General features: G+C 42.1%; 1 protein-coding gene across 1 annotated transcript; it reads left to right on the forward strand.

Moving 5' to 3' along the window:
* The first annotated feature begins 579 nt into the window (after nt 1-579).
* LOC127502612 (uncharacterized PE-PGRS family protein PE_PGRS54-like) lies at nt 580-3,261 on the forward strand. Its single transcript, XM_051875638.1, has 3 exons — nt 580-597; nt 1,322-2,618; nt 2,798-3,261. The coding sequence occupies exons 1-3, from the start codon at nt 580-582 to the stop codon at nt 2,938-2,940; spliced, it is 1,458 nt and encodes a 485-aa protein (XP_051731598.1). The 3' UTR covers nt 2,941-3,261.
* The last annotated feature ends 9,622 nt before the right edge of the window (nt 3,262-12,883 follow it).

The following is a 12,883-nucleotide window of genomic DNA, read 5'->3' on the forward strand; positions in this document are numbered from 1 at the left end:
GAAAAAGATAATCCACCCATTATGAAAAAGTACACTTTAGCAAACTTTTGAAAAGCGTAATTATTATGGAAATAATATAGTTAAAAGAACATATTTAAGTACTAACTGAATGTAATGTTTTCGGACACCTGCATGTTATTTACTAAATTAAATGTATTATAGTTTAAATCTACAGTATATTAAATGCAATTAGCTGAAATTTTGAGTGCGTTTTGACCCACTTAAGTACATCTTTATATGCAATTTCATAATTACTTTTAATGTCTTTGAAATATGGTTAAAGTGTTACGAGTGGTTACACATAAGTAGGGCACGAAGACGAAGATTTCCTTTCTTTAATTCAAAACTCATGGTGCAGGCAGGAAAAACTCAGGCAATCACAGGAGAAACAAACCACTACACGTTAATGATACAAGACAAAGAACAGAACAGGGAGTATAAATACACAGGAGATAACGAGATTATTAAAGAGACAACAGGTAAAAGGAATAATGAATAGATTAAGGGAACAAACAGGCACACACTAGGAAATAGGGTCACAATGAAAAACTAAATCAATCAGAACATAACCATTGCAGTATGTCCCCTCCCGAAAAGGTGCGTCCTCACACCGTAAATAGTCCAACTGAGGAAGGAGGGCGGGGGCTAGAACTGGAGGAGCTGGAGAGGGGTGAGACAAACCAAAGTCCAACACATAAGTTCTTGGGGGAATGGAGGGTGGGAGGAGCAAAGGGGGAGCCAGGAGCAGGAGGAGTCAGATGTTGGCCCGGAGACCAGCCAGGACGAGGCCCCAGGGCAGAGTTGAGGGAGGGAGGAGCCACTGTGGAAACTAAGCAGATGACACTCGGGGGACGACCAATGGAGATGGAGCTGTAGCAGATAGAGACCCAGGTGGAGCTGACAAGCTGAAGAGCCCACGCGACACTGCTAGTACTGGAGACCGAGGTGGAGTCACAACAACATGTGTTCAAGGAATAACCATAGGACTGAGGCGGAGCCGGGGGGGAAGATGGAGCCAGACGGAGCCGAAGGTGTAGGCAGGACAACATCTGACCAAGGCGCAGCTGGTGGGACGAGGGATCCTGGTGGACTCATAAGGATGATGGTTTTCGGTGGAGCTGAGGGAGGGAGGAGCCAAGGTGGAGCCGACAGGTCGACAGGCCGCAGTGGAGTGATGGGTTCAGAGGCTGGAGGTGGAGCCAGGGAATCCTCTTTACTGGGAGGAGCTGGTGGCTCTGAGGCAGATCCTCATATGATGGTGTTGGAGATGCAGAAAGGCTAAATGGAACCAGGGGAGGGGGGTTGAGGAACTGGCTGTTAGAGGAGGTGGGAGAGGGTGAGGCAAGGAGGGATCACAGGAGATTCAGGGCTGGGTGGAACAAGCGGGATCACAGGAGATTCAGGGCTGGGCGGAACCAGTGGGATCACAGAAGTTTCAGGGCTGGGCGGAACCAGTGGGATCACAGAAGTTTCAGGGCTGGGTGGAACCATCGGGATCACAGGAGATTCAGCGCTGGGCGGAACCAGTGGGATTACAGGACATTCAGGGCTGGGCAGAACCAGCGGGATCACAGGAGATTCAGGGCTGGGCAGAACCAGCGGGATCACAGGAGATTCAGGGCTGGGCAGAACCAGCGGGATCACAGGAGATTCAGCGCTGGGCGGAACCAGTGGGATTACAGGACATTCAGGGCTGGGCAGAACCAGCGGGATCACAGGTGATTCAGGGCTGGGCGGAACCAGCGGGATCACAGGTGATTCAGGGCTGGGCGGAATCAGCAGGATCACAGGAGATTCAGGGCTGGGCGGAACCAGTGGGATCACAGAAGTTTCAGGGCTGGGCGGAACCATCGGGATCACAGGAGATTCAGCGCTGGGCGGAACCAGCGGGATCACAGGAGATTCAGGGCTGGGCGGAACCAGCGGGATCACAGGAGATTCAGGGCTGGGTGGAACCAGTGGGATTACAGGACATTCAGGGCTGGGCAGAACCAGCGGGATCACAGGAGATTCAGGGCTGGGTGGAACCAGCGGGATCACAGGAGATTCAGCGCTGGGCGGAACCAGTGGGATTACAGGACATTCAGGGCTGGGAAGAACCAGCGGGATCACAGGTGATTCAGGGCTGGGCGGAACCAGCGGGATCACAGGTGATTCAGGGCTGGGCGGAATCAGCAGGATCACAGGAGATTCAGGGCTGGGCGGAACCAGTGGGATCACAGAAGTTTCAGGGCTGGGCGGAACCATCGGGATCACAGGAGATTCAGCGCTGGGCGGAACCAGCGGGATCACAGGAGATTCAGGGCTGGGCGGAACCAGCGGGATCACAGGAGATTCAGGGCTGGGCGGAACCAGTGGGATTACAGGACATTCAGGGCTGGGCAGAACCAGCGGGATCACAGGAGATTCAGGGCTGGGTGGAACCAGTGGGATTACAGGACATTCAGGGCTGGGCAGAACCAGCGGGATCACAGGAGATTCAGGGCTGGGTGGAACCAGCGGGATCACAGGAGATTCAGGGCTGGGCGGAACCAGTGGGATTACAGGACATTCAGGGCTGGGCGGAACCAGTGGGATTACAGGGCATTCAGGGCTGGGCATAACCAGCGGGATCACAGGTGATTCAGGGCTGGGCAGAACCAGCGGGATCACAGGAGATTCAGGGCTGGGCGGAACCAGTGGGATTACAGGACATTTAGGGCTGGGCAGAACCAGCGGGATCACAGGAGATTCAGGGCTGGGCGGAACCAGTGGGATTACAGGACATTCAGGGCTGGGCAGACCAGCGGGATCACAGGAGATTCAGGGCTGGGCGGAACCAGTGGGATTACAGGACATTCAGGGCTGGGCAGAGCCAGTGGGATCACAGGAGATTCATGGCTGGATGGAACCAGAAGGGAAACAGGAAAGTCAGGGCTGGGCAGAACCAGCAGGATTTGAAGAAACAGGTAATTTTCCTCCTCAAATGCCTTCAACAAATCCTCCAAATAATTCCAGTGGTCATTTCAATCACATCCACAGTGGTGAGGATGTGGGCAGGGCTTTCCTGCCAGCCCTCAAACTCCACTAACACTCCCTCAGTGATGATCGATGTTTCCGGCTCACGCACCTGGTCAGACACTTTGAGGGGCTCAGGCTCCGGGCATTGACTCCTTCTGTCCTCTTCTCAAGTTTGGGCTCATCACTCGCAGCAGGCAGGTCTCAGTTGTCTGTGGCGCACATGCAACTCCATCGTGTGTGTGGTCTTTCAGCAGACGTTCTCCCTGGGGAAAAACAAGAATAAAGAAAAGGGAAAAATAAATTAAAAAATCATTGTTTGGGTCTTGTCTTCTGTTACAGATGGTTACACATAAGTAGTACACAAAGACGAAGATTTCACTGGAACAGTCTTTAATTCAAAACTCACGGTGCAGGCAGGAAAAACTCAGGGAAACACAGTAGAAACAAACCACAACGCGTTAACGAGACAAAACAAAGAACAGAACAGAACAGGGAGTATAAATACACAGGAGCTAATGAGATAATTAAAGAGACAACAAGTGAATGGAATAATGAATCAATCAAGGGAACAAACAGGCACACACTAGGAAACAGGGTCACAATAAAAAACTAAATCAAACAGAACATAACCATTACATAAAGTGTACTGCCGAATGTACTGACAAGCATTTATGGTAAACTAAAATATACATTCCCATTGAAACTTGTAGGCCTATTTCATGTATTTAATTAAATATATTTGTAATTACATACATGTAATGAAAAAGTTGCAATTTAATAAATTTAAATATATATATCCCGGTCTTTCATTGGTCAGACAAACATATAATCCCACCCCCAACTCATGCTATTGGTTGAGCCAATGTTGCTGTGTCGGCTGGTAGGGATGCTCAGTCTATACATGTGAAATAAGAGCTCTCTCATATCCAATATCTCAGTATGAAAATATAGCGGGTCTCATGCACTAACAACTGTGTACAAGTTATTGGCAAAATAGTTCTCAAAATGTACAATGAATAAAAAATAGGTGGATACACAATTTTGTAGACAATTTTTCAGACATGCTGAGCAATGATTTGATAGAGCCAGAGTTACAATGTTACTTTTTTTTTTGGAGAAATCAACTTACAAATGGCTTACTTAGTCTCTGTATATATTTGGGACAGCAGAAAGTATTTTAACATTAAATTTATACAAATATAAGCATGGCTTAAATGTCCAGGCACTTTTAGGGTCACTATACTTGTAAAAAATGAAGGACTGGAGAGTTAACTGGAGTAAGAGAGATTTTATTTTGTGAATATAAAAATAAAGAATAAGACTAAAGAACAGAGACAGAGAGTACTATACTAATATCTAAGCATGCAATAAGGAAGACTACATTTATACATTATCTAAACGACATAAAGTAAGAGGTTTGGGTTCAAAGGTCAAAAGGTTTAAGAGTAAGGCTGGAATGTTCTCTTCACAACCCTATTCATTGTTGTATCGTCATTATCATACCTCTCTTTCTTTTTCTTTTAGCCTCTGCCAAACCACAACAGAGGACTGACCCTGAAATTGACTCAGTGCTGATATAACACTGCGTTTGATGTGTATGTACTCTGTTTTAACTGGTATGGTATAACACCAGCCCTGAGATCAAAGGCGCTGCCGCTCCTTTCCTGTCCTCTCATTACTGCCACCTGGGTCGGGACAGACTGGTCTTCTGTGCCCATAAAGCCGATGCCAGGCATGCTAGGTTTGGACGTCTTGGAAGCAGCTGTTTTCCTATGTATGTATGAAATGACACCTCTTTTGATTGATTGGTCCTACTGAAAAGTGTCATGGGGTCGGATCATTTATTTTCTTGATCTACATCCAATGTGTCTCTACAATCCTCATTTTTGGATGCTTTGGTGTTTCACAGACACAGAGGTAGTGTTACAAAAACACAAGCTATCAGCTATCTGTCGTCTTTTCGGCAAAGCATCAGCGCGGGCCACCTGGATACTGTGTCTCATCCTTACAAACGCCTTTGATCACAATTCATAAGTAGACACTATAATGTATAAAACAGGCCTGTAATAAGAGATAACAGGCCACTGTCAGTTCTTGTATCAGACTTTTGGGATCAGCCAACAGTCAATGCACCACTCATATCCAATAACTCAGTATGAAAATATAGTGGGTCTCACGCACTAATAATGAAGTTATTTCCGAAACGGTTCTCAAAATGTACAATGAATTAAAAAAAAAGGTGCGCACACAATTGAATTTAGGTAAATACATTTTAGGTTAGACTATACTCTCAAAAAATGTTATATTACCATTTAAATGGTTTAAATTTCATGTATTTAAATATGCTTTGTACTGTTTAAACTTGCTTTGCCATTTAAAAGACTGTATTGCTTTAAAGTTAGGAATCCTGTTTACAAACTTTTAAATCCCGATGACCATTGTCATTTACAACACCCTACCTCTAACAGATCGTGCCAAAATTGGGCTGATATTGTGTAGTCTGAACCTGCCCATAATACTGTGGTTACAAGTACACAATTAGTACTTGTAGGTTGTTGGAGATAGAGTAACAACATCTTTAAACATCAGTATCAGTAGTTCAACCATTATAATATTTTACTATAATGGCTGTAGTTAAGTCTTGTTTGAGTTGCTGTTATTGTTTGTTATTTGTGATTGCGTGTGATCATTTGTTTGGTGTGTCCCTTGACACAGCTCATCATTACATGTACCTCTTCATTACATTTCATCAGATCGTGAAACTGTTTACAGACTCTCAAGCAGACCACTTTATGCTGAGACAGGCTTCACATGAGTGACTTTCAGGTGTGGTTAGTATTTACTCGTCAGTGGGCACGAGGGGATGCCAGTTTCAGAGAAATGTGCAGAAGTGTATGGTATGGGTGTGTTAACCTTAAGCACTCAGAAAACCACATCCCTACCAGTTCTGTTCCAAAACCCAGTGAGCTGCCTTGTTGTTTACTGCTAACCCTGCCTGCTAAGGAAACGCTGTAACTGATTTACAACCTGTAGACGACGCATTCAAAATGTTTTTCAACTCAAATAGCACTCCTCAGGTGCAGAGCACAGGAGTTTGACATTAGCATGTTGCTAAGCTAACAATAGCTATGTTTCAATGCACCTATTTTCATGCACATTTTGGGATATTGCATTAAAAATGATGGATGGAAATGCCAAGATGTATAAATTCTCAAAATGCGCAAAAAACTCCACATGCACTCAAATAATACAGATATTTTTATTGAATAAGAAGACATGCACTATGTTTGAAACACATTTGCAGAATAAATCCCTCGATACGCAAAAAGTTATATTTGGTATATGTAAAAGCCCTTTCACACCAAAGGTGAAATAAATAAGCCTCAGGCTGAAGGAAATGCAAATTCATGTCAAACAAACCTTTCAGCTGTGCTGCCTGGATTCCAGAAGAATAGGATGCAGTAGAAGAAAATCCTACTTTAGAAAAAAAAAAAAAAAGGAACACAAATGTAAACTCTAAAAAATGCTGGGTTTTTTCCAACTCAAATTTGGGTCAAATATGGGTCAAAAATTTAACCTAACAGCTGGGTTTTTCCATATTTGACCATGCTCACATTTAGTCTAGCACTACAATAACTATGTTCACACAGCGCACACAAGGTCTCTGCACTCCCGCTTTCTCTCAAAACGGGGACAGGAGAGGTGTCGGTCAATAAATGAGAAAGCAAAGTACCTTGCGTTACTTGTTTGAAAAAGAACTCAGATATTTTGTTGTAAAATTAAAAGTAATGTGTTACTTTACTAGTTACTTGATAAAAGTAATCTGATTACTTAACTCACGTTACTTGTAATGCGTTACCGCCAAAACTGATAATTACCTACCAGAAATGTCTCACACGATTGCATTCCTAAAAACCAAACATCAGAACGCAAGATAACATGACTGCGTTTATTGCATTTCGTCCGCTCGCTCTGAGTCGCAAGTCATTTATGATGAAGGAAAAAAGAGCAACAGTGGCTTCCACGATTGAAGCAACTTATTACAGATATTTTGTGCCAATTTCCCAGGAAGTGTGGATTTTGTTCTCTTGAACACATGGGATGTGCTTTATTCACAAATGTTTTATGTAAGCTTTGTGCATAAGTTAAGTTTGCAACTTTGGATGAAACATAGCTATTGTGATACTCTAATAAGTAAACATACATGCATCTGAAATTGAATACTATCTGAACAGACCTTATTGTAAAATGTAACCAATTCAGAAAATAAAAACATGCTCATCATGGAAGACGTGTATTTAAGTCATTCCCTGCATCTGAATAAGCCTAAATCCCTATAATGTATTAGGCGAAAAACAGTATGTGAAAAAAGTAGCATGTCGGAATTCACAGTATTCATAAAACAGTTGGCAAAAAGTACCTGGATGACAGACTGCTTCTGCTGAGATTCTAAAGTGTGCATTTGATGGACACTTTACTATCCCATGAGGCCACTGGAGAGGATTTGTGAACTGCTGCTGGTAGGTCACAAAGTCAACATGACAAACTATGTCGAATTCATACTATATAGAACATATTTTTTAAATTGTCCCAAAGTTAATTTTTTCATCACATGTACTACATACTTAGCATTCGATTTTGGATGCATCTATTGTATGTATCCGAGTAGACTCATCCGTCATGTTAGCTTTCCACATTCTTGGATTATCTTCTCTGTGAATGATACGTTGATTTTGTCCAAATACAAAGTTCTGGCATGAAACTCTAGATGGCGCAGGCTGATAGGTCCTTAACTAATTTGCGATTACATCATTATCTACATAGCGCAGCTGATTGGTTGCTGTGGTATCAGTGGCCAATGAGCTTGCTTCTCAACATTCAAATAATTGGCATTGTTTACTGTTAGCAGTCTGCAGCACGCTTTCAGAAACCCTCCACCTTCCCTAGGTCCACCTGTATAGATCTGCTACGGGTCTCTGTACTTGCTCTGCAGCAGCAGCATAGCAGATCTATTCCGCCAAGACCAATTCACGTGTTTGTTTACCCATATAATCTTTAAGCTAATAAGGTTAGGCATATTTGGCTCGCTGTGGAGCGGCTCGAGGAAGCAGCTTCAACTTGAGCTTAGATATACCCCCCAGTGGGACTACTAGTGATTGTAAGAGGAGTATGGTAAACAAAATGCCTTAATTATGTTGGTGGAGTTGGGGAGGTGGAGGGATGCCAAAACAACTGATGCCAGAGCAAGGTGAGTGGCTGCTTTTATGCTCTGGCAGTTGATTGAAAGATTAGATGGGTTCTCCCGAAACTACATTTGTGAACTTCACATACATTACATTGCCATATCCATTACCATGCCAATCTCTCAGAGAGCTGTCATGACAGAAATGTAGATATCTTAGAACGCACCGTAAAAATAGTTGGCTAATTTTTGGAACAGCCATTGCAGATGCCTATAATGCCTTAAAATGCTGTCTATGTTTTGGAACAGAGCTAAAATCTCTCTCTGTGTCCCACCGTTACAACCTCCCACACCCTCCTACACCTCCACCCAAAAACAGCCCATCAGTCATTGGTGTCGTTGTTTTGTCCACAGCACTCAGACTGATTTTGTACTCATCACTTCTCTTTGATCTAAAATCCTGTGAGGTTTAAACTACTTCACCCAATAGATTCTCCCTTATTTGTCTTTCGCTCGTTCTTTTTCATTCACAGCTTAATCACCCACGTTCAGTATATCCCATAATGCAAAGCTGTTATTGTCCATAAGCTAAGCTAATCTGCCTGGCGTCTGTGTTGTTTTTTGGGGGTGTGGGAGTACAGGCTCTCAGGGTGTGGAGATGTAACAGGAGGTGTGTTTTAGGGTGTGACTTCGGCAGACTGTTCCTGCAGGGAACAGATCGTTCAGTGCAGGCTCATTGTAAAAACGTACCTACATTTTTGGAAAACCTACCTATACACACAATGCACTGCAGTTTCCAGATGAAATGAACACTAGTGGCAGTAAAACACCATCAAACTTTATTCATGTTCACACAAATTACGATTACAGGGGCGGAATATCGATTAATAAAGAATCATGTTCACATTCCTTGCACTAGTGCATGATTTGTAAACTAATATATTTAGATGTTTGCATCACATAATCAGCTTCATATGTATTGCTTTTCTGACATAGTAAACTTGCTCGGTAGCTCACCTGAATCAGTAACGGACTACAATTTGTAAGTCATCTGTTGTTAACACTATCGGTTAGGTTTAGGGTTAGTTAGTTTTTGTTCAGTTAGTTCACCCTTTAAAAATATGAGGATGAAAAACCCTCTCGGATTTCATCAAAAGTATCTTAATTTGTGTTCCGAAGATGAACGAAGGTCTTACGGGTTTGGAACGACATTAAGAGGATGAGTAATTAATGAGAGAAATTTCATTTTTGGGTGAACTAACCCTTTAAGCATTAAAGGGGACAAATAATGACCATTTCACAAGATGCAATATAAGTCTCTGGTGTTCCCAGAATGTGTCTGTGAAATTTCAGCTCAAAATACCTCACAGATCATTTACTATAGCTTGTCAAATTTGTCCTATTTGAGTGTGAGCAAAACACATCGTTTTTGTGTGTCCCTTTAAATGCAAATGAGCTGCTGCTCCCGGCCCACTTTCCAGAAGAGGGTTGAGCTTTAACAGCTCGCTCTTCGGTTGCTCAACAACAACAAAGCTGGAGAATCTCACGCAGTCAAAATGACGATTGTCAGTAACGGTGTTCAGCCTTACATTGCTCAAACCGGAGTCGGACACTGATGGAGAGATTCAGGAAGAAGTTACAACTTATAGAATGTGTCTGGACGTTTCTGAATGGTTAGTGGATAAATTTATGTAGTTGCTGTGGAGTTGATTCAACTCATCGACTAGCATGTGCCGTTTTGTTAATCTTTTGTGCAAATCCAGTATTGAATTGACCCTCGTTGGTGAAGCAGTCCGGCGTAAAATGGCGGCATGGTAACAACACTCTACTACAACAACTCTTCCTCTTCTCTAAAGCAGCCCAACATGGCCTTTGTTGCGTGTTCTCAGGGCAGGGTTTATGTAAATTTTAGGGTTAGTGATGTAGCATAAAACTAAACTCACTTTTAGTGCCACTCACTGGACATTTCACTTTGAAAGTGTCGTGAAACGTGCAAGAAGCAATGTAATATCATTTTACAGAAATGTCGCCACAGGCACGTTTTTCCAATGAGCCTGAGTTGAGATCGTGATAGAGCTTAAAAGCTGCTGCTATCAGCCGCTAATGGAGCCTGAGACAACTCTGGCTAATGCTCACAGTATCTGCTATCTCTTAAGGTAGACAGGGTCAAGGACGCACATTTTTCATCCCAATCAATTACACCCCCTTCTCCCCCCACCCCCTTCTCATTCTCTCTCTGTCCCGACCCGCTTCACATTCAAGTGGTTGGGAATTCCTTTTACAAGAAACAGAGCAGCATTTGATCTGCGTGGCCTCAACAGACACTCTTATTGTGCCTTTAAATAGAGCAAAAATTTAGAAAAAGACCTTAAAAATCCCCACTAATGTGAACTCGGCCTCATCTGGATCTAAAGTGAGGGGGTCGCTATTCATTGGACGGCTTGGCAACCGAAACAGAGCGAAAATCTTGACCTTCTTGTTTTTCTGGAATTCCAAACATTCAATAGCCGTTTCTTTCTGTCTCTATTTTTCTCAGTCTGCTTTTTGTTTCTATTTCTCCTTCCATCTCTTTCTCTGAGAGTCATGTGCGGGCATTTCAGGGGAGCGGTCAATTAGCCTTCGACCCGTGACATTTGGCCTGTAATTATAAAAACAGTGAGAAGAGCTATACGGTGCTCAGCTGGAGGTTTGTATGAACATGCAGATGTGTGTACAGAGGGGACCAGTGAGGGGGAAGGAGTGAGTGATTGTATTTCAGCCAGATGACTCAGCTAAGTGTGAAAACCACAGCACGTCACAGGCCTTAAAACACATCTACCATTTCTTTCATTGCTCTCTTTCTTACACTCTTTCATTTCATCAGCTTGGTTTGGGGTCCTGATGGTTTTGCTGACAGAATCAAACCTACTTATTCAAAACTGTCAGAAAATGTCAACTTCAGCACAAATACAGACATAGCATATTTATTTATTTTTATTTGTGGACTTTAGGAGATCGGATAGTGTAGAGCAGAGCTTTTTGTTGAAGCCCAACTGAAAATCATTTTTAATGTACAGGTCTAACATGGTAAAATGAAAGACGAAACTAAACAGTTGTACTGTGTTTCTTAAAGTGACAGTTTATGGAAAAATGACAATGCTTTACATATAAACGTGACTTTCTTGCTTCCGTGAAACACATAAAAAGATATTTTGAATTTTTTTTAAACTGTTCGTACAATGACAGTCGTTTTTTGTCTTGTTTTCATACAACATTGTTGTGAACAAATTAAAAAACAAAACAAAACAAAACATTGAGACATTTCTTCAAAAAAAAAGTCATGCAGGTTTATAAAGACATGAAGATGAGTAAATGATGACAGAATTTTCATTTTTGAGAGAACTTGAACATATCAGGAGTATTTAATTATTATTAACGTTAAAGTTCATATACAGTATTTTACAATATTAACACCTAAGATTAAAAAATACTATTTTATTTTAATCGATTTGACAGCACTAATTTATTTAAATAAGTACTACTTACTTATTTAAATAAATTAGTGCTGTCAAATCGATTAATCACGATTAATCGCATCTAACATAAAAGTTTGTGTATACATAATGTGCGTGCACACACACTCACATCTACACACACACATATTATGTAAACACAAACTTTTATTTTAGATGCGATTAATCACGATTAATCGATTTAACTGCTCTAAAATAAATATATAAAAACAAACCATCCCATATGGTGAGAAATATGCACCTTTCTTTGTTTTTTAAAGTGCACTTCTGAGAAATAATCATTAGTGAAGGCAAAAAGAGCTTGTCTGATGATGTTTAGACTTGAGATGCTGACTCAACTGTATATAGAAACAAACAGTCAGTATTTTGCATATATGCAGATTTAGTTGTGCTTCATGTTATTGCTTTTTACGGGCACAACACATTGAACAAATCAAAAATAAAAGTGTGATTTGCATTCAAACTCACATGAGGTTGTATTGAAATTGGCCATTGCTGTCATGCAGCACGGCGCAGCCATTTCATGTAAATCATAAGTATGATGGTTGTATAAAAAACTGTAGTGTAGAAGGACAGGAATGTCCAGAGAGATAGAGAGGAATGTGATGAGGAAATGACGTAGGGGTGATTCAAACCCGGGTCCCTGCAAGAACATGCGGAAACTGTTTTGCCAAGTCTCCGACACGACAGTTGTTCATCTTTTCACGTTTTTCCATGTATTCATCAACCACAGCTGTCGGTAAAATGTTTCCATTTATATTTGTTTATTCTGTGAGGTGGAGTGTGCTAATCTTGTGTCCCTCTCAGTGTGACCCCCTCTACGGCGCCAATGTGATGAATCGCCCTCACCCACAGATAGCGAGTCACTGCTCAAAAAGTCCTTCAAAGACCCCCTGGATCCTGTTGAGCGTGAAGACTAATGCCAGATGAGCAGTTTGGACGGTACAGTGTGGGTGTGGGCCGCTCTATTGCAGCTGCGTGGGTTGAGGATGTTGGTGATGTGTCTATAAAATAAACAACTCTAAAACTCAACCCAGAAGACAGTAAAGAGCTTTCCGTGAACCAAGAGAGCACAAACACCCCGCGCATTCAAAACACGACAATCGCAGCATAATATGCAGAAACAACTTTAAAGGGATAGTTCACCAAAAAAATTTAAATTATCCCATGATTTACTCACCCTCAAGCC

The sequence above is a fragment of the Ctenopharyngodon idella genome, chromosome 20 (genome assembly GCF_019924925.1).
Source record: "Ctenopharyngodon idella isolate HZGC_01 chromosome 20, HZGC01, whole genome shotgun sequence".
Classification (NCBI taxonomy): Eukaryota; Metazoa; Chordata; class Actinopteri; order Cypriniformes; family Xenocyprididae; genus Ctenopharyngodon; species Ctenopharyngodon idella.